This window comes from Alnus glutinosa, chromosome 9 (genome assembly GCF_958979055.1).
Source record: "Alnus glutinosa chromosome 9, dhAlnGlut1.1, whole genome shotgun sequence".
NCBI lineage: Eukaryota > Viridiplantae > Streptophyta > Magnoliopsida > Fagales > Betulaceae > Alnus > Alnus glutinosa.
Window position 1 is genome coordinate 26,037,225 of NC_084894.1, and position 26,537 is coordinate 26,063,761.

The 26,537-nt window shown below is 36.5% G+C and overlaps 4 protein-coding genes and 1 pseudogene across 5 annotated transcripts; 3 read left to right on the forward strand and 2 right to left on the reverse strand.

The window, feature by feature from the left end:
* The first annotated feature begins 447 nt into the window (after nucleotides 1-447).
* On the forward strand, nucleotides 448-5,912 carry LOC133876922 (disease resistance protein RPV1-like; annotated as a pseudogene).
* Nucleotides 5,913-7,291: 1,379 nt separating this feature from the next.
* Nucleotides 7,292-9,598, reverse strand: LOC133878380 (large ribosomal subunit protein uL4c). Its single transcript, XM_062316931.1, has 2 exons — nucleotides 8,646-9,598; nucleotides 7,292-7,689 (listed from the first exon to the last, which is right to left on the reverse strand). The coding sequence occupies exons 1-2, from the start codon at nucleotides 9,487-9,489 to the stop codon at nucleotides 7,652-7,654; spliced, it is 882 nt and encodes a 293-aa protein (XP_062172915.1). The 5' UTR covers nucleotides 9,490-9,598; the 3' UTR covers nucleotides 7,292-7,651.
* Nucleotides 9,599-11,935: 2,337 nt separating this feature from the next.
* Nucleotides 11,936-15,105, forward strand: LOC133878592 (uncharacterized). Its single transcript, XM_062317161.1, has 2 exons — nucleotides 11,936-12,790; nucleotides 14,536-15,105. The coding sequence occupies exon 1, from the start codon at nucleotides 12,044-12,046 to the stop codon at nucleotides 12,779-12,781; it is 738 nt and encodes a 245-aa protein (XP_062173145.1). The 5' UTR covers nucleotides 11,936-12,043; the 3' UTR covers nucleotides 12,782-12,790; nucleotides 14,536-15,105.
* A 2,926-nt stretch (nucleotides 15,106-18,031) lies between these two features.
* On the forward strand, nucleotides 18,032-19,830 carry LOC133878066 (josephin-like protein). Of its 2 annotated transcripts, none has more exons than XM_062316556.1 (2): nucleotides 18,032-18,437; nucleotides 18,746-19,830. In XM_062316556.1, the coding sequence occupies exons 1-2, from the start codon at nucleotides 18,354-18,356 to the stop codon at nucleotides 19,205-19,207; spliced, it is 546 nt and encodes a 181-aa protein (XP_062172540.1). In that variant the 5' UTR covers nucleotides 18,032-18,353; the 3' UTR covers nucleotides 19,208-19,830. The 2 variants fall into 2 exon arrangements, with proteins under 2 accessions (XP_062172540.1, XP_062172539.1); XM_062316555.1 differs by having other exon boundaries at nucleotides 18,035-18,437; nucleotides 18,743-19,830.
* Nucleotides 19,831-24,581: 4,751 nt separating this feature from the next.
* LOC133878067 (uncharacterized) lies at nucleotides 24,582-25,219 on the reverse strand. Its single transcript, XM_062316557.1, has one exon. The coding sequence runs from the start codon at nucleotides 25,080-25,082 to the stop codon at nucleotides 24,804-24,806; it is 279 nt and encodes a 92-aa protein (XP_062172541.1). The 5' UTR covers nucleotides 25,083-25,219; the 3' UTR covers nucleotides 24,582-24,803.
* Between the last annotated feature and the right edge of the window lie 1,318 nt (nucleotides 25,220-26,537).

Here is a 26,537-nt window from a genome sequence, read left to right on the forward strand (position 1 = left end):
ACTTTTTGAACAACAACTTTAAAAAACACTAACATGCCAATTAGTTTTGATCATAAAAAAGAAATGTTAGTCTCCCTTTGTCTCCCCCTTTCTCATAAAAAATGTTAGAAATACACTTCTTATTTTCTTGTCTTTTATTTTCTTTAAAAAAAAAAGGTTGTCTCTAATGTCATATTTAAGACAACTTTTTTTTTTAAAATCAATGTTTTTATTATAAAAGAAAGATGAAAAAGGAAGAAGGATGCATGCGTAGCGTCCCTCGTCATAAAAAGAAGCGTGCTGCGGCAAAAACTAATCATCACTGAGCTAGTGGTTGTAGTTGTCACCTCGAAAGACTCGTTCAAAGTCAAAGGTGGAAGAACAAATTTATTTTATTTTATTTCCACCAATTTTCCACGACGCCTAAAGCGGGGATCGGATTTACTTGCATATATATATATATATATATAGCGCTAATCCGAACTTAGTATGTTTCTGATGGCTTCCATGACCACTGAAACAACTTCTTCTTCTTCTTCTTTGCCTCAAAGGGAATACCAATACGATGTTTTTCTCAGTTTTAGAGGCGAAGACACCCGCAAAACCTTTACGGACCATCTGTACGCCGCGCGCTTTGGATCGGAAAGAAATTAGGACCTTTAGGGACAACGAAAAACTTGAGAGAGGAAAATCCATTCGGCCAGAGCTCCTGAAAGCCATAGAAGAATCGAGGTTTGCCGTCATCATTCTTTCAAGAAACTACGCGTCATCGACGTGGTGCTTAGATGAACTTGAAAAGATTGTTGAGTGCATGAAACAGACGAGGCTCACAATTTTGCCTGTTTTCTACGACGTGAATCCCTCTGACGTACGCCAAGCTGGAAGGGAGAGTTTACTCATTAATCAAAAAAAAAAAAAAAAGTTGAGAGGGGTAGTTTTGCACAGGCCTTTGCTGAACATGAAGAACACTTCAAGGAGAACACAGAGAGGGTGCAAAGATGGAGAGATGCTTTAATAGAAGTGGCCGGTATCTCCGGATGGCATATACGGGACAGGTGACAATTTTCTTTCTTCTTCCACTGAGAATTTTCTGATTTTAACTGCAAAAATGAACACTCCTCTTACGGTAGGTATTTATGTCATACTTCTTTCGTTGTACGCCAAGTAAATTTATCTGTCACGAACTAGCTAGTTAGCAAATACGTATAAATTAGAGCTAACCAATCATATAATCATATTATATGTGTGTACATATACAGGAAGAAGTTGTAGAACTCATGATAAGAGCTAAAAATTAACCAAGGTCCCAATTAAACACATAACATTGTATTTATAAACAATACGCATTCAGACTGCACTGCAGTCTAACAAGAAGCCCATGTTTGGAAATTATTTTGGTTGTACATAAATTCTTGTTAATAACAAAATAATATTAATCCGAAATTAATTAACAATAAGATAAATAGAATGCAAGATATTAAAATAAGAGCAAGAAAAGATCTCAATACTATAAAATCACAAGATAACGTTGTCTTTAAAGGATGATTTGGTGCCTTCGAAGTATTTAACTTGGTGCTATCGGGTTTCTTGACATGCAACCTCTCATAATTAGTCTTGCTTTCGGGGTTTTTCTTTATCTCTTGACATTCAAATTGTAAATTTGATGGTAAAGTTTAGGGAGAACTTCATTTATAACTCCTGATTTTTTTTATCATTTTTGCAATTAGGATATATATTCATCTTTAAAAAATGTTAATTTAGAGTATTCATCTTTCATTTTTTTCAATTTCAACCTTCCGTTAGAATTTTTCGTTAAATTCTATTAAAATTTCCAAAACGTACACATTGTTTCAAAAAAAAATTAAAGATTTAGACATGAATATTTTTGCAAATTCCGTTAAATTCTTACCAAACCTAAATCCTTCAATTTTTTTCTCTTTTTTTTTTTCCAATAAAAAAGGTGGGGTATTTTGAAAATTTTGACATAATTTAACAAAAAATTCTAAAAGTTCATGTTGAATTTACTTTTTTTTATTTTTTATTTTTTTCTGATATTCTATCTCATAAAAATGATTACTCAATCTCCTTAATCTGCAGGAGTGAGGCAGAAGTTATTCAAGAAATTGTTGGGAAGATACTTGGTCAATTGAATTCTATAGTTCCAATTGTTTCTCACGACATTTTTGGAATAGACTCTCGGGTAGAGGAACTGACGAATTTATATTTAGGTATAGAGGTGGATGATGTTCGTTTTGTAGGGATATGTGGGATGGGCGGAATTGGTAAAACAACTCTTGCACGTGCAGTTTATGAAAGAATTGTTTGTCAATTTGAAGCTAATTGCTTTCTTGCCAATGTTAGAGAAGAAACTAGAAAACATGGTTTAGTTGCTTTACAAAAACAACTTCTTTCCAGCACCATCATGACAGAAAGCAATATTAATTTTAGGAATGAATATGAGGGAGCTAATACCATCAGAAAGAGACTATGTTCTAAAAGAGTTCTTATCATTCTTGATGATGTGGATCAATGTGAACAATTACGTGCATTAGTAGAACAGCGTTGCTGGTTTGGTCAAGGGAGTAGAATCATCATAACAACAAGAGATAAGCGTTTGTTGATTGAACATGATGTGGCTGAAGATGAAATATATGAGGCTAAGGAATTGAATTACAATGAAGCACTCCAACTCTTTTGTCGGAAAGCCTTCAAGGAAGACCACCCCCCTAAAGATTTTGTGGAGCTGTCCAAGAAGTTTTTAAATTACGCTAAAGGCCTTCCTTTAGCCCTTGAAGTTTTGGGTTCATCCCTATATCTTAGAAGTGTAGATGTATAGAAAAGTATGCTAAGTAAACTAAAAGAAATCCCTAATGAGAAAATCCACGATAAACTTCAAATAAGTTTTAATGGACTCCTAGAAGTAGAGAAAAAAATATTTTTAGATATTGCTTGTTTCTTCAAAGGGGAGGACAAAGATCATGTGGAAGATATACTAGAAAGTTTTGGTTACCACCCAAAAATCGGTATAGATAATCTCATTAATAAGTCACTTATAACCATCGTCGAAGAATATTTGTGGATGCATGATTTGTTAGAAGAAATGGGTCGGGAGATCGTTCGGCGTGAATCTTTTGAAGAGCCTGGCGGACGTAGTAGATTGTGGTTTTGGGAAGACATCCATCATGTGTTGAAGAATAATACAGTAAGTGGCAAGTAGAGAATATAAGCGCTAGTATTTTTGTATATATTTTCTGCACTTCCAGTTTTTAATATATCTTTCACTACACCAATTTTTTCTTCTTGGTTATATACTAGGGATCAGAAAGAGTTGAACGCATAGCCCTAACGGATGCTCCACATGAATTACACTTGAATGCTGAAGCCTTCTCGAAGGTGCCGAACTTAAGATTTCTTGAAATCGGTTATCGTAAAGTGGAACTTTGTGAAGGTCTTAGTTATCTTCCTAACAAGTTGCAGGCTATTGATTGGGCTGGATGTCCTTTAAAGTCTTTGCCAATGAGTTTCTCACCTGATAAACTCGTTGAACTCAATATGCATGGAAGCCACATTGAAGAAATATGGAAGGGAAAGAAGGTAAGATCTTCAGTACTACTTATGCAATTAAGTGTGTTTTTTATTTATTTATTTATTTTTTTCAGATAACTTGATGATTGCTTGAATTTGTTTATTGTTTTATCACATAGTTTACATAAGTTAAAAATCCTTGACCTTAGTTACTCTCGAAACTTGATCAAGACTCCGGACTTCACTGAAGCGCCAAATCTTGAGAAGCTGATTTTTGAAGAGTGTGGGAGCTTATATGAGGTGCACCCATCCGTTGGAGGTCTCAAACAACTTACTTTACTGAACTTGAGAAGATGCAGATCTCTTACTAGCCTTCCATGCAACATTAGCTTGGATTCCCTTAAAGCTTTGATTCTTTCTGAATGTTCGAACCTCGAGAAGTTTCCAAAAATTGTGGGAAATATGAAACGTTTGAAAGAACTTAAATTGGATGGGACTGCCATAAAAGAACTTCCATTATCAATTGGGCGTTTAAGTGGCCTTACTATACTGCACTTGAGACAATGCAGATCTCTTACTAGCCTTCCATGCAACATTAGCTTGGATTCCCTTGAAATTTTGTTTCTTTCAGGTTGTTCGAAGCTCAAGAAGGTTCCAGAAATTGTGGGAAATATGAAATGTTTGAAGGAACTGAAATTGGATGGGACTGCCATAAAAGAACTTCCATTATCAATTGGGCATTTAAGTGGCCTTACTTTACTGGACTTGCAAATATGCAAATCTCTTACTAGCCTTCCATGCAACATTAGCTTGGATTCCCTTGAAATTTTGTTTCTTTCAGGTTGTTCGAAGCTCGAGAAGGTTCCAGAAATTGTGGGAAATATGAAATGTTTGAAGGAACTGAAATTGGATGGGACTGCCATAAAAGAACTTCCATTATCAATTGGGCATTTAAGTGGCCTTACGATACTGAACTTGGAAGGATGCAAATCTCTTACTAGCCTTCCATGCAACATTAGCTTGGATTCCCTTGAAATTTTGATTCTTTCTGGTTGTTGAAAGCTCGAGAAGGTTCCAGAAATTATGGGAAATATGAAACGTTTGAAGGAACTTGAATTGAACGGGACTGCTATAAAAGAACTTCCATTATCAATTGGGTGTTTAAGTGGGCTTACTAGACTGAATCTAGCAAACTGCAAAAGTCTTTTAACTCTTCCAAGTGTCGTTTGTAATTTGACCTCTCTCCAATATCTCATTTTATGCGGTTGCTCAAAAGTTGATGAAATGCCAAAGGACCTTGGGAACTTGAAACAACTGAAGTTTCTTGATGTCAGGAGAACTGCTATAAGACAAGGACCATCCTCCATTCAGTATGCTTCGGTGGAGGTCATTTGGTAAATTTGGGGTATCCTACTTTATTCTTAGATTTGGTAAATTTGACGACATTATATTTGAGTTGTTGCGATTTAACGGATGGAGCAACTCCCAATGATCTCAGCAGCTTGTCGTCGTTGGAAATTTTAGATCTACGTGGAAACAAATTTGAACACATACCTGAAAGCATCTCTCAACTTTCTGAGCTTAAAATAATTTTGTTGAGAGAGTGTAGAAGGCTTCGATCATTGCCAAAACTTCCACCAAGTGTAGTATATGTACAGGCTTATGGTTGTACCTCATTGGAAACGCTTTCTAGGGAAATTGCTGGACGGCCTACAGAAGGACAACTCCCCTCGGTCTCGGTCTCTCTCTCTCTCTCTCTCTCTCTCTCTCTCTCTCTCTCTCTCTCTCTCTCTCTCTCTCTCTCATACATATCCGTCTACCTTTAACATTTTTTGTTTGGTCTATTTTTGACAGGCACTCATTGATCGTGATCGTGATCATTCAAGACTAATGTCTGCGATGTAGGATATAATTTCTACGGAAACTGATTCAAGAGAATTTGTTATATCGGTCGCTGAGGGAAAAATGGTCGAGCAAGTGTGAGCCTAGGGAAGGGCGGTAGTCTTTACGCGTGTCGTTGGAGTCAGTCTCGAGCCAAGCATTTCACAGCTGACAGACGGTTCTAGTCTTCTAGAAGTCAGGCTTTTAACAGTTGGCAGTCCTATCTAGAAGAAGGGCACAATGGTAATTTGCAAGGAATCAGTTGGGCTTTGTTAATCTGTTGAAATGGATTGGGCTTTGTTAAGTTGTGATAACTGAATGTAGTTGCTACAGCTATTAGGCTAATCACTTGGTCTAAACCGGCACACAAGTAGGTTATAAAATAAAAGGCCCAAATCTATTTTGTATGGATTCATTCGGTGAATTGTAATATGAGTGTTGCAACTACCTTAGAACATAGATTCCTAATTTCTGCAAAGGTGTAATCAGAATTCTAGTCTATCAATATATGCAATTTCACTCTCTCATTCTTCTGAATTCATCACAAATATTTACCTAGATCAATAACATACTTGTTATAAATTGGTATCAAAGCAACAATTTCTTGGTGGATCAACTATTTCCAGAGATTCTATGGCCAACAGTACAAGGATGAAGGAGTCGCTAGGGATGCAATCGAGCCGAGCCGAATTTGAAGATTTCAAGACCGGCTCGTTTATGAGTCGAGCTTAAATAGTTGAATCCAATTTCAAGTCGAGCTATGAATTGCATGTTCAAACTCAGCTCATTTAAAACTCGAGCGAACTCGAGCTCAAGCTCGAACTTGTTGAAAATGACATTCGAGCTTAAATAGTTTGTGCTGTATTTTGTCAAAATGCCCTAGTTTTTCTAAATTGTGCGTTCTATTTGTTTGGAAAGTAGTAAAAATCAATAGTTTCAAGTTCACTATTCTTTGTGCGTTCTATTTGTGCATTTAGAATCGATTTAGCGTGAGTATCAAAAGTGCAACTATCTGTTTAGCAACAACTAGGATTCAGTTAATGAAGAAATCTTATAAGATAAAAATAGGTGCTCTATAAGATTAAAAATTTCTAAGTTAGCTTTATGATTTCTCTTGCTTTCTTCTTGCTGAATATTTTATGATCTTTGCCCCTATAATTTTCCTCTTTTATTTTTCTTTTCTATTTATAAAAATCCTAGCTTAAAATTGATATACCTTGGTGGCAATCTTCCATCACAAATATCTGCTCCTTTTCAATTGCAGTATACATATATGTTGTATGACAACTAAAACATGAGCTCTTTGGGTCTTGACAATCTAAGAGCTGTTCTTCATTTGACATTGATATATACCAAAGGTTATTTGCTGGTTCTTCTGTTTATGTGTTTTCTGTATGAGGATTGCTAGACATATTTCCCTGTAGCAACAATAGTAGGAGATGGAAGTTTCACCTGCTTCATTCACTGATAGTGGTAATTAAGAAGCATGGGACTCTTTTTTTTAGTTAGGATTTAGCTAAATTTTGGTTAGCGGGATGTGAATGCTTTTATTATGAATTGGGTTTCATTCCATGGATCTTTATGATTGTTGAATTTTGTTTTTCTTTTTTGGCACTCTCTTCTATGAAGTGGAATGTTCCTTCCATTAACTCACCTCCATTTCCTCATTTCCCTCAACCCTATAGAGCTTTCACAGATAGACCTTTGTTATCATCATCCCCATGGTATCCATGCTGGCCTAATATAATCCACTCTATTTAGTTCATATTAATCCATACATCTCTGCCATCTAGAAGCGATGACAACACAGAATGTAAATGAGAACTTTCCTACAATCATAGGATTGCCCAACAAGCTACAGAAAGATCAACCAGAGATAAGAACCACAAAATCCAGAACAGAGCAATAGCCTGCAAAAGGGGGATACCTATTGAAAAACAATATTCTGAAAGGGGAGGAGAGTTGAACCAGGAAGCAACATTCTGAATACAGAACAAGGTAGAAGATCCAGTAGATACAATTGTATTAAATTTTTTTTTTTTTTTTGATGAATAATACCATTGTATTAAATTAATGTGCACATTAATACAAAAACCATGCACAGAAAATTTACCGAGACCAGCATGAAATATGACAACATTGCAGCAGCAAAATAACATGGTTGTTGGTTTAGGCAGGCTGGAAACCCCTTCAGGATTAGCCGGATTGGAATTAGATCGGTCCTCGCTTAATAAGGAATAAGGTGGTCAGAAGACTCCCGGCACCATCACTCCGTTGCATCCGAGTTCTCATCTGCCTCAGCTCCTGCATTCCAAATTGAAGAGAGAAAGAGATATACAATCAATGGAAGAAAAGCCTGAATAACAGACCAACCAGAGCTTGTAACTCTTATATGAAACAGCAAAAGGAACTTCCCTGGTTATATTACTCATACACAGCTAGGATGAACCACCATACATGACTGCATTGTCTCATGCATAGAAACGAAGAGGACAAATTAAGAGGCCAAGGCAGTAATAAATATTCAAATGTAATCTATCTTGAGCTACAACAACCCATTACCGATCACTCCCATAGAAGATTTGGCTTAACTAAAGAGTGCACAAGTAGCACAAACTTCAATTCGATAACGGATTTGGCTTGCCTCTGGACCTCTGGTGATCAAATAACTGGAGATCTCCCATGGCTCAAGTAAACGATGAAGATTGCAAGACGAATTTTAGCCCTTACCATTGTCAGTGATTTCTTCCTCAGTCTTGCAATCTTCGCCGTTTATTTGAACTATAGGAGATCTCTAGGTATTTAATCACCGGAGGCATGCCAAATCCTTCTATAACAATTTCTGCCATTTGCTGAAGCAGCATAGGTTTTTAATATTCCCATATTTATGTTTCTCAATGCTCATCCAAATATTCACCCGCTATATTTACTACATAGAAACTTCCATAAGTAGCCAAATTTCACGCCCAACACCACATACACACTCTCAAACCTCAGTTATACCACTCTGCATCAATCAAAACAAGAAAAATTAACACAAACTACCACCAAACTCGTGAACAAAGTTTTTCTCTAATTTAAGCCAGTAGTGTCTAAATTGCATGTAATTCTGGTCTCTTGAGGCAAGCATGTTTAAAATGCATCTTAAAATTACGTCTAATTTGAACGAACAGAGTTAAAAGAAATTCCTCCTTATTTGGAGGAACACTTTGTTTATATAATAATAATAAAAATAAATAAACAAATAATGAGTGACTAACCTTCAATTTCTTCTCCTTCATCCTCTTCATACTCATCCTCGGTCTCGCCCTCATACCCATCAACCCCATACCTTTCATTCAAATAGTCCACCGCAGCCCGAGTCAGCACCACCTTATCCGCATTCAAAATGTCGAACAAGTTCAACGTCCTCGGCGTCAACATCTTCAGCGTCCCGATATTCCGGCTAGAAAGCCTCACATTGTCCGATATTTCGGTCATCAAGAACATCGACTTCTCTTTCGGGTCGACCCCCCACCTCTTCAACGCCTCAATAAACTCCTTCGTCCTCGGCTTCTCAAACCTGTCCCTAAAATCCTCCACCACGATCGTGTTAACTGCAGCGCTCGCCATTGCTGTCGATATCGCCAGCCTCTTCTCTTTCCGATTGATCTTAATGGACCAGTCTCTTGGCTTGGGCCCGAACACCACACCCCCACCGGGCCGAAGCGGGGTCCTTATGGACCCCTGGCGGGCCCGGCCCGTCTTCTTCTGTGGGTAGGGCTTCCTGCCGCCGCCTCTAACCTCAGCGCGGGTGAGCGTGGAGGCGGTACCGCGGCGCTTGTTCTGGAGGTCTGTAATGATGGCTCGGTGAACGACGGCGCGCGCGGTTTCGGGTGGGGCCGACTTGAGGTCGAGCTGGGTCTCGCTTATTTTCTCGCCGGTGAATGAGAGAACTGGAAGGGTGGCGAGCTGGGAGGTGAGCGAGAGGGGTTTCACCGTTGGGGTTTTAAGCGAATTGGGCCTGAAGATTGAAGAAGAGAGCTTTGGGGTTTGGTTTGAGGAGGTGAGGAAGATTGAGGAGGAGAAGAATGAAAGAGATGGTGGTGTTGTGGAGGTCGCCATTTTTCAAAGCTTTGTGCTTTGTGTGTGAGCGACAGAGAGAGTGGACCGTGGGATTGTTATCCAGTAGCCTATCCTGGACTTTCACACTGATAATAGTACGGAAAATCGGTTCTACTCTGTGGAGTATATATTTTGCTCAAATTTCTTAGGTTAGAATTCTTAAAATTTAAGGCTAAATATGTTTCAACCATGTGTTTTAAGGCCTTTATTTTTTGTTTGATGAAGTGCATTTCATAAAAAAAAAAAAAAAAAAAATTAATAGAAGTCTGTATTAACACTTTTTAGAAGCCGACATCTGTTCTATGCATTAAAAATATTAAAATAATAAAATAATAAAACTAAAAAAATATAGAAGTATTAAAAAATAAAAAATAGAGAAAGGATGGCTATAGCCGGTTTGGAGGTGATTGAACCACCCTTATGGCCTTTGGAGGTGGTTCAGTCATCCCAAAAAGAAAATGAGAGTGGGTTCGGCCACCATCCGGTTTGGGAGTAGATTCGGCCATCCCAAATCACCCAGTTTAGGGGTGGCCGAAACCACCCTCAAAAGCCTTAGGGTTGGTTCGGCCACCCCATTCGAGTGGAAACATGTTACATGCACATCACTTGTACATCACTTTTTTAAATTAATTATTGGATTTGTAAGACTCACATGTGTTATACATCACCTCCTCTATTTTTTTCTTCTTTTTTTTTTTTAATGCTTTTATTTTATTATTATTATTTTTTTTAATGCATAAGACATGTGTCAGCTTCTGAGAGGTGTTGACATGAACTTTCGTCAATTTTTTTATGAAAATTTAGACGGAGGTACCATTTTTATCTTTAACCATAAATAAGATACCAAATTAAAGTACTATCTACGATAATAAATGAACTATAGTGGGGCAAAATATAAAGGCATTAAACCATAAGGGCAAAAACATATTCATCCCTAAAATTTAGTTATTAGATTGATAATTTTGTCATATCAATATATTTTTTCTTCTTAAAAGACTAGGGTTTCTATTTTTTTTTTTAAAAATCAAATCAAATCGAAAAAAAAAATAAAATTAAGCGTCTTGGAACTTATAGTAAAGGCTTTCCCTTTTGCCTTTTTCCATGTTTGAATAGTAATAATAATAATTTTTTTTTTTTTTTAAAAAAAAAAAAGCCTTTCAAGGTTATAATTGGGTATTTGGGTGTAAGGAACTGGAATTTCCTCATCAACAATTAATCCAAAGGAAAGGAGGATCCTTTATTTTCACTTAAAGGCAGGAGAATCTTAATTTTGTTTAAACATTCCTCTTTAGAAATATTTTTAAAGTAAAAATAATAAAAGAAAAGATGCAATGCTCTCCTCCTCTTTTTTTTTTTTTTTTTTTAGAGCCTCTTCTATACGGTAGTGGCAAAAAAGAGGGGGTTTATGCCTACTAATAATCACTTGACATATCAGCTAAAAGCAAAAAAATGCTAAAAAATAAATTTTGGTGAAGTGGACAATCCCTCTCACAACTTCAGAGTACCACCATTCCAAAACAAAAGAAAAACTCCACTGCACGTCCGCCCAACGTCCGCCCATCCGCCGTCTGCCTGTCAGCCGGTCCGCCGATCCACCCCTAATCCGCCCCAAATCACCGCACGTCTGCCTGGACTGAAAAAAAAATATGAAAAAAAAAACTGAAGCTCATCAACCCAACCCGTCAGCCGACTGCCTCTTCCCCATCGCCGGACGGCCGGTCCTCCAGCCACAACGATTCGGTCACAGAGATCCGACAACCACAGACGAGCCTCCAGATCCTCTTCCCCGTGACCTCCCGACACTATCGACAAAGACTCGGCCACAGATACAAACTGAGCCTCCTCCTCTCCCGGGATCTCTCCCTTTTGCCGACCGTTCTTCCCTCTCGCCCTTCTGGTGGTGTTCGGTGATCATATCTGGTCGGTGATCACATCTGATCCGATGATTTGGTGCTCTCGGCATTCTGGTTCAATCAAAGATGGTGAACGACGATGTGGTCGGGGTCGAACTTGGGTCGGCCATGTGGTGGCGCGGCTTCCATGGGCTACGCTGGTTTGGTTGTCGGGGTCGGGGTCAGTGGTCGGTGGTTGGAGCTGGGTTTCCATCTCTCATCTCTATTCCTCGATCTCTTCTCTTCATTTCACTACAGAGAGAGAAAAAAAATCGAGTGTTTTGCTTCTATGTGATTTTCTTGTTCCAGGCTTACGTGTCAATTTTTCATTGGCGGGCAAACAAAGCCTACTTTCTGCCACAGCCGAATTAAAGTTATTCTCTTTACATTTTTATCGTAACAAATTTTAATGTATTTTAATAAGATAGAATTCTTTAAATTATATTCATTATTTTTAAATTAAAAAACTAACATTTAAAGTATTTATCTTGATTAATTATTATTATTATTAATTAATTACGACGTTAGTGATAATTCTACTTTACCATCGACCTTACCTAGAACTTCGTCTATTTTTCCTCTCCACACCTAATATTTCACGCACCACTCCCGGCGCACGGTAGCAACAACCACCACCGTCCCTTCCAAACTTACCACAACCAATGGCGTCGTCGAACTCGACCCCTCTCGACCTCGAAATCACAGTAGTCTCCGCCAAGCATCTGAAGAACGTGAACTGGCGCAACGGCGACCTCAAGCCCTACGCCACCGTCTACCTCGATCCGGGCCACCGCCTCGCAACCCGATCGGACGACTCGGGATCCACCCGGCCCGTATGGAACGAGCGGTTAACGCTTCCACTCACGCGCCTGCTTCGCGACTCCCTCCTCACGCTCGAGATCTTCCACTCCAGACCCTCCGAAACTCCAAAACCGCTAGTCGGTGCCCTCCGTGTCCCGCTCGGCAACCTCGTTGGCGACCCTAAGGAGTCAACTCGCCCGATTCACACCCTCGAGCTTTGTCGCCCTTCGGGCCGGCCTCAGGGTAAGGTCCGGTTAACGCTCGCCCTGCGTGAGCGCCACGTTCCGCCTCCAGATTACCAGATTGCCCCGCGGAACAACCATTATTACTCTTCTGCTCCTCAATGCTCCTCTGGCCACTATTCTCTGCCACCGCCTTGGCCATACTTGAACCGAGCGTCCAGTAGCGTAGCATCAGGTGGCCCATCGGCGCCCGTTGATTTTTCTTCATCGAGCGACCACAATCCGCCGCCGGCTCAGCCGTATCTGGCGTCCAATTACAGCGCTCCAGGTGGGCCATCAGCTCCCGTCGATTTCACGCGGTACGATCACGAGTCGGCAGCGAGGGACAGATACGGTAGTTATCGCCGTGATTACTGAGCACGGAAGGTGAAATTTATGTGATTGATTCATCCGAAAATTTAACAAATTTATGTGATTTCTATGACCAAAAGATTATTGCAATTATCGTGTGATTGCTGAACCAAATTAAGGTCTTTACCTCTAGAAAGTATAATTGTATATATATGTTTAAACAATAGAAGAGAAGTTTGGATTTTGATTGAGGAAATGGCATTGGTGAATTTTTCCTGTTCTATAGGTGTTTGGCACGTCACTCGTTGAATTGTTTCTAGTTTACCTCGTAAGAAATGTTCATACCTTGCTGATTTAGAACATTGGTTGCTCTGTGTTTAGGAATGATTCTTATTATTGAGAGTAAACACTGTGATGGGTTTGAATCCAAAGATGTTATATTAATCTCAAACCATTGTAAAAATGTTCACACAGTAGTGCCGTTGTTATTCATTGGCTCCATCAATATTATATTAACGACTTATTATTGCTATTATTGCTCGAGAGTGGGTATGTGATATGGGATCAGAAAGAACTCTTTTGGTGTGTTAGCCGATTGGTATATTGTCTTTGGGAGTTATACCTTGTGTGCTGGAGGAATCTGATAATACAAGACTACAAGTGCGTTTGGCACTATGATTTCGCAGACCAAAAGTGTAATTTTAAACCATATCGCATAAAATGTATAGTTTGAGAGTGCGTTTTTAAAAAATTTGCGATTTGAAAATGCATAAAAATTTGCGTTTTCAAATTGCAAGCAGAGGGGTATGTTTTAAAACATACAATTTTGAAGGTTAAACTATGATTTTAAAAGCCAAACTGGGATTTTACCAAATAGTTATTTGTGTTTTTAAAAATCGTGTTGTTTTCAAATCGCACGTTTTAAAATCATTATATTTAAATTGAACGTTTTGAAAACGCAAATCCAAACAGACCCTACAAGTGGGGTTTTTTTTTTTTTTTTTTTTTTTTTTTTTTTTTTTTTTTTTTTGGTTTTTTTTTCTTCATCTAATAAGTTTGAAATCTGGCATGTCAACCCTTAGCTTGTTTTGTAGTGATGTTAGGTTTACAAGAAAAATTTTCTAACTTGCTGCTTTGAGTATTATGATGAGAAGAATTCAACTTTGCTTCTTAGGTTGTTTTGGTTGTTGGTGCGTGGTGGTGGCTGGATGATCTCTTACAAGGTAGCCAGCCATATGTAGAGCTTTACTGGGACACTTAATTTTATAACCTAAGTGTCTTTATTGCTTTTGTGAGTGCAACTGGTATTTATGTGTTGCTAGAGTGTGGTCACAACTTTGCTTCTTGGCTAGGCCGCAATTAGCTTTGATTGTTTTCATAATGAAGCGTAGGCATTGTAGTGTTTGTCTACTCCAGCAATTTTGAATGTAATAATTCTGCTAACAGTCTTCATTATAGATCAAATGTTTCAAGTCTGCTGATTGGCTGATATGTGAGATTCTTGTTGCCCCAGATGGTTGAGTAGGTGAAATGTGGGAATCTTCAACTGCTAGATTCATTGAAAGAAATTTGTTGTGGCATTTATGTGATACATGATTCATGCGTTTGGATATTCACATCTTTTTTTGAGTGGTTACACTGAGCATTATGTATACTCTACACAATAATTTTTGGCCTTTTTGGGTAATTTTGTGACAAATGAACGGTGGTACAAGTTGAAGAAAGATGATTGTAGGTGTGAGCAGATTTGACTTACCTTAGACTAATGAAGGAAAGGTGTAAGAGATTTTCTAATTTATTGATGCAACGGCTTTTAACAGGGTTGCTCTACCATGATTTCCTTTGGTTGACTGCCAACTGCTATGAATTATAATGCTGGTGATAATCTTGGGAAGGCAGAGACTGGCGTTAAGCGCGATGGCATGCACAAATTGATGTCTAAAGTATAATTAAAGCAGCCACAGAAGGGAGAGATTGGAGCTTTAGCTTCTGCAATTGTGGTGAGATATAGATTAAGGGGGTGACTTTCTACTAGTTTAGCTGGTAAACAGGACTTGGAATTTAATTCTGCCTAAACCAAGCTATTAACTCGTAAAAGGGTTGATTATAAGATTAAGTAGGCATACTTAAAAGAGGATAAAGAGCGAAGATGATATCAGCTGAGTGCGTGCATGTGGTTCGAAAGGAGATTGGATTAATCGAAGTAGGAGTTTGTTATGTAAGAATAGCTTTCCTTGCTTCAATGTTTCAAGCCTCGCAATCAATTTCTTCACGCAATGTCTTGATTTGTGATGGTCTTTGGGCATGTTTGTTAACGTATATTGGAGGTGTTTTTTTGTCTGAAAAAGTGTTCTGACCTAATTTATAGGTGAAAACAACTTTGAGTGCTTTGTGTTTGTGTTATTTGTTAATGTTTTGGTTTTGATTATTGAAAACAAAAGACATAAGAATAGAATCTTAACAAATGAAACCAAGGTTTCAGAATATCTTTGTTGTGCAAAGTTTTAAGTTCCTTAGAGAAAGATCAATGATTGGTGATCACAAAGAAAGAGTTTGAGGATCCCAGTCCAGATGATACGAGATTGGATTTACTTCAGGAGTCTTTAACCTTGTCCCCTGATTTTCACGTGCTCAGATTAGTGTTCTCTAATTAGTACTCACTATATATATATATATATATATATATATATATATATATATATATATATATATATGTCCATGAAGATTCACATGACACTATGGATGATACCCCCGGCTAACAGAGTTCTAGGAGGAAGTTCTTTTTTAAACTCGGTTTATAAATTTGATATGTTTTTTAAGGGATAAGCTAGGTTGAAGAAATTTTTTCAATTCAATTTTGGGAAAGTTTTGTCCACTCCATTTTTAAGTCCCCAAATGTGCTTCTTTGCCATTTTTAAATTCTCGCCGTATTTTTGAGGATAGTGTGACAAACGTGTTCTTTTTATTTTTTATTTTTTTATTTTATCTCTTTTGAATTGGGTTCTTGTTAATATTCCTAACTTTGTCCCCATAAATTTGGTTGATTTAATTAGCTTTTTACAAATTTTTTTTTTTTTTTGAACAAACATTTCAATCTTCATTAAAAAAAAAACTGATCACAAACATTAGGATTTAGAGACAACTTGTTCCCTAATTACAATACCAAAGATACTCTTAGGAATATCCTCTAACCAAACTGAGTCTACATTATTTGCTACTGCTTCATTAGCAAGAACACGCGCAGGAAAGTTACATTCTCTTGGTACAAAAACTATACTTGAAGTACTTAAGCCTTGTAACTCCTGTTGGATGCTTTCGATAAAATGGCCAATCCGGGAAAGATGAGGAGGATCCGAATTAGCTTCTCTAACAATCTACAGTGCATCTCCTTCAAGAATAACATCATAAAACCCCACTTCTTTGCTAAAAGTTACTGCATAGAGAATGGTCATAGCCTCAACAGCCTTAGGATCGGCCCACACCTTTTAAGTCACACTTCTAGCTCTCAAAAAATTTCCTCCACTGTCCTGGGCTATAATCCCCACACCTAAGTACTTTGCATTAATATTAACTGAAGCATCCCAATTTACCTTTATTATATACTTTCAAGGGGGGCTTTTCACATTTTGGATTTGCTCATCAGATCACTCTCCTCAGCCATGGTATGACGGTACTCTCCATATATTGGAGGATTTGATTTAATCCTCATTAATTGTAATTGATTATAATCAAATCAAATTTGAATACATTCAATTTTGATTTGATTATATTCTCTCTACATACTATTTTGTATTCTCTCTATATTCTTATAAATAGGGATTATTTGTATTGTAAATAATCAAGGAATAAGAGCAACAATGTAACCTTTTGGGCTTTACCTTGTAGACATAGGTCATAAACCGAATCACATAAAATCTCGGGATATTTCTCTTTCTAACCATACAATTACTAGTACGCCTATTGTGATTCCCAATACAAGAATCAAAATAGGAACAAGCATCCATAGAATTTCATAGACCTCTTTTAAAGATTCCACTCTGTAAAAAGAATGGATATCTTGTATTTCCGTTGTATCAATTATCATTTCAACGATCAACTTCTCCCATAATGATATCTATGCTACCTAGTATTGTCATAATATCAGCCAATTTCATTCTTTTAACTAACTGAGGAAGAATTTGCAAATTGATAAAACCCTTCTCTTTTTATGTTGTTCCTCATTATTTTATTTTAGCTTTATGCTTTATTTCACCTCAAAGACCAAATAGTTCCTCCTTAACCATATTCTGCGTGCAATAGCTGCCAATAGGTCCAAATCATCCTTGCTGAAACGTCTCATTCAGTGCTCAAAAAACAACAAAAAATTTGCCCCTTCACCACTACATTTCTGAAAACAAGATAAACTTCCACCACACATCCTTTTCTTCTTCTTCTTTTTTCAATAAAATTTGAATTATTTAAAAAAAAAAAAATGTTTCTTTGCCAATTCATTTTTTTTTGCTAAGGACTTGACCTTTCTATGGCAACCGACACATTTTTTTTTTTTTTTGAAACTATATTTACTCTCTCTAACTTCTATCATATTACAATATCTTTTTAATATTTTAATTTTTCCCAACTTACTATTGGGGTTGCAATGATTCATTTTCACGATAAAAATTGTAAAAACACTATACATAAATTGAAAATTCCGGGAAAAAAAAAAAAAAAAAAAAAAAAAAAAAAAAAAAAAAAGACAAAAATTTCAGAAAAAAAAAATAGAAAAAAGCAACAAAAAAAAAAAAAAAAGCAAAAAGAGGATATTTTTCTCATTTTAGCATGCCAAAGGAAGGCATTGCAATCTCAATGTTAGATTGGGAACATTACAAACATAGAAACATTAGGAGACATTGTAAAGAGAGTGATAATTATAGGAGGTAAATATAGTTTCCCAACCAAATTGTAAAAAAAAACTTTTGGATCAACGTCTTCTAGAGTTTTTAAAATATTCTATTATATAAATTTTTTTATGAATTTATTTAAATTAAATTATTTAGATTGTATCACATCAATACCTATCGTTTTTACTAATTCAGTATTCATTGTTCAATATTTATCACATTTTAAAAATAATAAATACTGATATTCAAAGCTTTTTTATTTGAGGCCATCATCAGAGCATCAAATTAAATATACGAGGTATACAATTTATTTTATTTACAAAGCCCTTTGTATTATTCGAACCTGAAAAGAAAGACGAACAAAAAAAAGAAAGATTTTTTTCCCATCTACATCCATGGGGAGGGGAATGTCGCAGAAAGAACAATAAAGGTCAAAAAAATTAAAAATTAAAAATTATATATCGGCCAGACAGGGCCTCCAATCCATTAGGTCTTTTCTGAAACGGCGAACATTTTGTTCAAACGACGATTGCAAAACCTCGAAAAAGGAAAAATGGAAGAAGAGCCGAAGAGCAACAAAGTGGAAGCAAATTGCTAAAAGACCCATCTCGGAAAAGAAAAATATTCAAGGCCTGAGATTCGATTTTCGGATTTCAAATGCAAGAAAGGCCAAAACCCAAGAAATTTAGAATTCTTTGGACTCCTATTTTGCATTCGTGATTCAGAGTCTTCAAGAACTAGACTAGGAGAAATCGAAGATGGCGACCGAGAATACCCGAATCTACCATGAGAGGCAAAGATTACAGTTCTGCCTTTTACACTCCCTCAACAATCTCTTTCAGGTACCTTTTCCAAACCCATCTTTCTCTCTTTCTCTGCCCTTTACTTTTTCCAAAGCTTTGTTTGGTCAGTGAGAAAATTCTTGAGCAAAAGAATGAAACGATTATTTGGAACCCAAGAAATTTGATTCTGGTTCATTTGAGACGGGTTTTTATTTATAGGATTGAATTTTATTCAGTATTATTTTATTTTCACAATTTCTCGTTTTTTTTTTCTTGGGTAAAAAAAGAATGTTTCTTTAACACATCTGTTTAATTCGATCTTCTTAATGGGTTTGTTATTAATGCAAAAAAATTACGCCAAACAGCAGAAGGACGCGTTTACTCGTGCTAGCTTGAATGAAATTGCTGAGAAACTTGTTCTTGATGATCCAAACAAGGAGACCTGGACACCGTTCTCTGTGCTCTTTAAGCCTCATCATAATGCAATGACAGGAAACTATGACATAAATGTTCTAATTGCGGCCTTAGAAGGGGAAGGAAAGAGTGTAGTTTGGCATGATCGGCGCAATGGAGCGTCTTTGATCAATCTCGATGCCTCCGAGGAATCTTTGATGGGTATTGTGCTTAATGTGTCGGTTAGAAAGTTTGGTGGGCTATGGAAAAGTAGGCATTGGATTACATTGAAAAAGATTGATGAGGTTTGGTATAATTTGGATAGTGATCTTCTTGCTCCTGAGACTTTTAAAGATACTGAAGAAGTAAGGGAATTCTTGGATTACATCATTGATCATGGTGGGGAGGTTTTGCTTGTCATGAATGGTAAGCAGTGAGCTTTGTTTGCTGAACTTCTGAATATGTTTGTGTGTATATGATGTACTTGTACAAAAGAAGAGGCAGTTTGTAGACGAATTCAGTTTCATTTTTGCATCTTTGTCAAAGCTTGGACTTCTTGAGATATTGTGGTAAATCTGTTCCTGAGGGGTTTATTGTTAGCAAGTTTTGTAATAGGAGCTATTTAGGATGCTCTTAATTGTTTCTTCAATGAATTGTTTTGATCCTGAAGGGGTTCTGAATTGGATCAAAATTCAGAAGTTGCTGGTAAATAACAATTGGTGGATCAAAACTCAGGCATATTGGCAAAGACTCTCTGACCAGTATCTAGATATAGAATACATTTTCTGGCTTAAAATCCAAATAGCATCTAGCTTGAATGAAAAGAGGTCTCACATGTTGGAAGTAAGTGATCATTTTCTGACTGCTTACATATCAGATGTTTTGAGTGAAGATACATCTGGAAACTGTAGATGGAAGGAATACGATTGTGCTCCTTTCAAGCTTTGCTGGTTAGTTCAATGGTCTCTTAACCTGTCTTGTACTGTTTAATGCTGTGTAGAATGAATGATGTTGATAAAGAAACAAAATTAATAATGTGAAGTGTAGTATTGATATTGTACTTCCCTAAATGCTTTCTTTCAAGTTTGAAGTGTTGATAAACAAAAAGGTCTTGAAATGCATGTTATTTTAGCTTCTATACAGTAAACTCTTTATCTCAAAAGTTATGTGACCTTCTTTTGCTTGAAACGGAGTTGGATACTAATATTGTGTAACAACTCCAGACCCACATTTAGAAGATGAATAGTCCACAGAAAGATGATGGATTTTTATATATATATACACGTAATGCAAATTCATTCAAACCGAAGAAGGATGCAATCTTAATACACAGGATAACCCCTAAAGTGTATAAAAAGAAGAAATAAAATTCAAAAACCTAGAAAAATTAGAAACAGGCAAACTATTTCATGCTATTCTCCAAGTATAAAAAGATTGGAACATCTTCTTAATCTCTAACATTATAATCTCATGATCTTCAAAGCTCTTTGCGTTTAGCTCTTTCCAAATACCTCACATTAAACATATGGGTGGATTATAAAGCATTTATGGGTGTTAGTTTCAAATTAGCTTCTTACTAGGTTAGACTAAACTTTATGAATGATATTAGGAAGCTTCAAATTAGGTAGTCATTTTTGAGTGATAATATAGATATGGCTAGCGCTTTGATATGTGTTGCTTTATCTTGTGGAAAACTTTAGTTTTGATTACAACATCTTGGGTCTTCGGTCTTCCGTTATGGTAAAGTAAATTGTATGTATGCTTAGCCCCCTTTCCGGAAGAAGGGAAACATCTTGGTGGAGCATCTAACCCACTCATTAAATTTTGAATGCCAAGTAATTCCGTTTGATTTGAAATTTTTACCAACTTACTGGTAAAAGTTGCACCAACCTAAGAAGCAAGATGTAATCAATGCTCTGAGATCGTATGATCATATTGAATTTTATCAACATTTTACCAAAAATGTATTCTGTCTGTTTCTACCAACTAAAAGTATGTCTTTTTCTTTGGTTGGGGGCATAAGAGCTATCAACATAGGGATTACGTATCTTTATCTTGTTTGATAATTCTTAATATCTTTTTCGTGTAAAAGGGGGAAAAAAAAAAAGTTCACAATATCTTCAACCTAGATTAAACCTACTTCTCCTTGAAGAAGAAGAAGAAGAAAAAATTAAAAAAATAAATTCTTTATAGAGTTCCAGTTTGAGGGCAGGAATTGGGTGCAATGAACTGTCGGAATTACATTTGAAAATGTAGGTGACACCCCACCTACTGGGGCAGGCTTAGGCAACTCTAATAGATGTTCAAGCACCTATTCAAACGAGAGGAGGCCCATTTACCTTTTCATATGAGCTGTTATGCTCGTTTGCATGCAATACAGACAATTTATTGCACCCGATACAAATCCCTGGTTTGGAATTGAAGTTCAAACACATATTATTTTGAATTGACCTAGTTTTTATCGATAGATTTCTCACTAATGTTCCGTTTGTTTGGGTGTAAAACATTTTTTGAAAAATATTTTCTGATGTTTAGTGCAACCGAAAATGATGGTCAACAAAAATCATTTTCAGTTTAACCATGAAAGCCTCTTTAATTTTTGAAAAATAATGTACAGTTTTGAAAACCGTAAATCGTATTCTAAATTTAAACTTTTCATTTTTTAACGCACGTTTGTGGGGATCGGCCACCGTTGGACATTTGAGCTTGTTGGTAGCCCAAATCTATCGTCGAAGGTCCTAGAATTTTGGTATTCAATCTCCGGAATCCGGTAGCACGGACTGGAATCGACAGCAGCTGAATGTCATCGAATTCCAGCGGTGGTTGCCAGATTCCATTTTTTTGCTGTTGGTAATTTTTTCGTATGAGCCAAACGCCAAAAAATATTTTCAGATAAATTATTCTTTAAGAAAAATTATTTCGTTAAAAATATTTTACTTCGAAAAACATTTCACGTCGAAACAAACGAAACATAAAGATCATTTGTATTCATTTGTTTGGAGCTCTTTCTAAGCTATAAAAAGCTGTAAAGTTTTGATATGGATGTTGCATATAAATGATATGATTACCAACAGATTAGCGAAGAGTTTATCAAAGATTAGATTTTTATAAAGCAAATAGATGTAGACCTTTTACCCCACTTCCCCCGTCCACCTTTTCTTTCCTTTTCTATCTCTTAATGGACGGTATGGATTCCTTTAGAAATTCTAACGAAGGATCAAAAGCACTTGGAAAGCAAGAAACACTGATTGGATTGTTTCTTCTTTTTTCAAAAAGAGATACACTCCTTCGACTTTGTCCACACCAGGGACCCTTTTCGGGATTCCTTTGTCCACGACCACATATTAATAGTAGGAGCCTTCCTTTTATTCCTTGATTTGATGGAAACATCTTCATGTTGTTGTCACTATAAAACTATAATTTATAACTATCTATTTATAGATAATATATACTTGTAAGCTCCACAGGTGGTGCTGGTGATGGTGGTGATCATTGATGAAAACTAATATTGAAATTGAGGACAAACAGTTGGCGATGTTTTGGCTTCACTTTAGAAAGAAAGGATTAACTTGGATGGTTTACAATATGAGGACCAGAAAAGGGCATGATCACCTAGATTTTAAAGAGTTAAGTGACGGGTTATGTGGAACCTGATCTCTATGTAGAGTCCGCGAGAAATTCACAAGAAAAGTACGCTCCGGGGTCTCTAGTGATAGTTAATTAAACAGGACAACATGTATATTCATTAGGTTGTAAACTCTTATGTATTATTATCTTCATCATAGTGAAACATCGTAGCAACTCCGTGGATGTAGCTTTGGTTTAGGTGAACCATGTAAATCTGAAGTTCCTATGTGTTTGTTTTGTTTATTTCTCCTGTTTCGTTTCCCAACATGAAGAATCTAAGTTGCACCACAAGCACGTAAGGCTGACAAGTTTTTACAAGATCTGCAAATTTGACATAAATCCAAAACGAAATTAGTAGGTTAAGGTTGAGGAGTTTGACCCGTTTAATTAAATAAGTCGGGTTAAAGTTGATTTATATAATCTTATATACTTATGTCTCGACATGACTCGAACCTGACTCACGAATACGAATTGTTACCCTTACAAACACACGCTTTTAGAAGATGGAGGCTAAGAAACTCAATGGTTTGCTTAAGCTTGAATTTTTCTGCTATTTTAGTTTAGCATGATAATAGATGATGGTAGCAGTACCTAATTGACCAAAATTATTCCTTTCTTTTCCCTTTGGGTATTTTTATTTGTTTGGTTGCACTCACTTTTCTATGCTTGCACTACATGCAAGCAAAAAGATGCGCTCATAGTGTGCATCAGAAAGTATAGCAAGCAGAATTTTTTTCACTGCTCATGCCCTCTTTTCTCACCGCCCCAATCGACCTTTTTTTGGCATTTCTTTTTGGCCCATTTCTATAATCTGTTCCACACTCTTTCACCTAATACACCCACAACTTAATATATATTTGCCGCAGCTCTCCACACATTTCTGCTATACCAACTGCAAAAAACTGTGTCTGTCTCTGTCTCTCTCTCTCTCATGGACAAGAAAACCCCTTACTCTTCTTACAAACAAAGCTACAGTGAGAGTGCTTCGGGAACTCCGAGGTTTGCTAGAAACAATTGCAGATTCAAACTGCCAAAAGGGTCTGAATTACCCATTAGATTTCTTAAGCAGCTTGCTGATAAGGTAGCAAGAGCTCTGCATTCCGTGTCTATGAGGAGGAGACACTCACCTAAGGATTCTTCATTAGGAAGATCAAATCCATTCGTAGCTCCTGTTGATTGTCATAGAACAGAAGCGATTGAGGATTGCATCGAGTTCATCAACTCTTCTTCTTCTACTTTCTCAAGATCAAATTCTGTAACAACCAACTCTTGATATTGTAAAATCTATAATATTCTGTACAGTAATTTATGTTATGGACCTTTCTGCTCATCTCAAATTTTCTTTCTTTCTAATAGTAAATTCCATCTTTGTTGGCTTTAGCATCCATTTAGGCAGTTTGAATCTGTAATCATAAACTCTCTTGTGATCAAACTCATATGAAAAGAACAAGCAGCCATCTCATTTGGTGTTTGGTACAAGATGTTATAGACTTTTATGTTTTTAATTAGAACACTTTTTTCAAACCAAAAACAAAAGACACCCTAAAACTCATTAACAAACATCCCTTAATATGCTTTCATAGGGAAATATGTTCATCATATGGTGCTAAACATGTTTTTCCCAAATTGCTTCCACTATCCATGATTACAATCTGAATCTAGGATGTGGGCATCCCATTCAGAAAAAAAAGTGTTTGTAGCCTGATTTTTCTTTTTTAGAAATTTTGTTGCTATCCTGATTTCTGCTATTCCAATTTTGTTAAATGACCCTGAAGGGACAATAGTATAAATCATAACTTCGGATTGTCCCTCTGCATGTACCAAGAAAGAGTTCTCTTAGTTCCTGTCCCTGATTGCTACCCAATTGGCAGAATTTAGGAATCTGTTTGTTAAGGTGTTTTGAATGGCCTTTTTTTTCTGCTTTTATTTGAAAAAGTGTTCTGGAATGTTTTGTGTTTCTCGGAGGCAAATTAGATTCAATGACATATATTCTTCTACTTCTGTGATCAGTCTTAATTCCCATTTCATGCATTGTTCATGATCAATCAACCAAAAAAAAAAGGTCAAAAGCACAAAAGATTAAGATTAATGCTACTCTTTATATCTTTTTACACAGGCTCTGGTGTGTTTTAAGTGATTTTTCCTTTCCATCACTTCAAATAAGTCACATCAACTGCTCATAAATAGATAAAAAGACTCAAAAGAGTAGTATTACTTGCGTCAATATAATAGAGTAAACAGCTGGAAGCTGATCCAAAATGAATTAATAGTAATCCTTAGCTACACAATATCAAGAAGCAAACAGAACTTAAGCATTCCATAATCACCAAAGGTTGAAAGCAAATTAGACATGAAAATGCATGGTGGCGTACGTGAAACGACAGAACATGACCCAAAACAGAGTCATCAGTTCTTAGCAAAAAGCCCTCCGAAGCCACCCTTCTTCTTCTGCGGGACTGCCACAGAATTCTTGCGCCCACCGTTGGAGCCACTGCCGCCATTCTTCTCATCCACCTTCTTGAGAACTGGGTCGGTCTCAAGCAGCTGATCCTCCTTCTGTAACCCTCCAACAATCCAGTCCAGAAGCCCTTTCTCCTCCTTGCTTCCGCCGGCACCCTTTTCCGCCGTTGCAGCAAACACCACTCTCCCGGCAGCTGGAGCAAACGCCATTGTCAGAGAAGCCATGTTTTAGCTTTCTTTCTTATCTCTTTTAGACCAGTTGAAACGAACAGAGTTGCAGAGGCAAAGTACGGGCAGGGTATTATATCCCCTGTGGCTCTTCTCAAGTGAATATGAGCCGCTGGATGTGGTTTGAATGGTGATGTAAAATTGAATGGAAGTGTTTGAAGCACGAGCTCTCCACAAGTGTCTTATCCTGATTGCCTCTATTTTTCATGGTACGAATTTTACGAGGAGGAAAAATTATGTAAAGATGAGAGCTCATCATCCTAAGCAGATATGGCTTTGAATACAACACGTGGCACCTCTGTGACCAATGCTCTCATGCAGTCACTCATGGTGGGCTAACTGGGCCTGAGCCCATCAAAATTGGAAGAGATGTAGCCTCGTGATTAAGGAGTCCAAAGACCTCAAGAAAGTGAATTTTCTTTCTTGTTAATTTCAATTGTGTTATGTTATCCATATGAACAACTAAGATTTTTCATTCTGAATGTCAAAGTAGATGTCAAATTTTATTTTAGCAAGGGTTAAACTTATTATACACATATATTTATAGTTCTAAAAACTATATTTTTATTTCACATTTTTCTACCTTGTTGATGTGGCAATGTCAATCGGTTCTTAAATTATTATTTTTTTAATAATGGTTTATCCAAAAGCTGATTAACACTATTATATTAGCATTATGAAACAAAAGTGTGGTTTTTAGAGTAATGTTATATAATACATTTTTATCCCATAACTATCATATAATTAGGGGTGTATATGCGGGTGGATAACAACCGCCCGCACTTGCAATTCGCATATACGGATGCGGGTATGGATAGCAAAAATCATAACAATTTTAAGGTATGCGCATGCAGATAATAACTACATATGCATACCCTTTATATCTAATATATATTTCTTTATATTCTTATATATATTCCACTTATGAATCTGTAATATTCGGACAATTTATGTTTTTATGTTATGAATTTGCAATATTATTTTTTTTATATATTGAATTTGTAATTTTTTTTTTTTGCTAGCATGATTGTTTTGCTCATTAAATCATGGATAATAATAATAAAAATAAATAAATAAATAAATAAATAAAATAAATAAAGGTGTTTTTAGAGAGCATTTATTACCATTAATATTTTGAGGTCGTATTCATTATCCAATTTTTTTCTCAGTTCTACATGTTTTTGGTGTTGCATTATATTTTCAAAACAAGCTCAAAAGGCTAAAAATCAGTCAAAATTATTTTTAAAAGCATTTAAAATATGTTCATTACCTATTTGTGGATAACGGATAATAAACGTAATAACTGGGCGGATACAGACAATATAAATTATGCAGATGCAAATATTACTTTTTAGATATCCGCATTTTGCAAATGAAAGTGCGGATATCGCAAATAACCACACGAATATCCATATGTACACCCCTACCTATAATGTTGAAGAAGTAATCTAA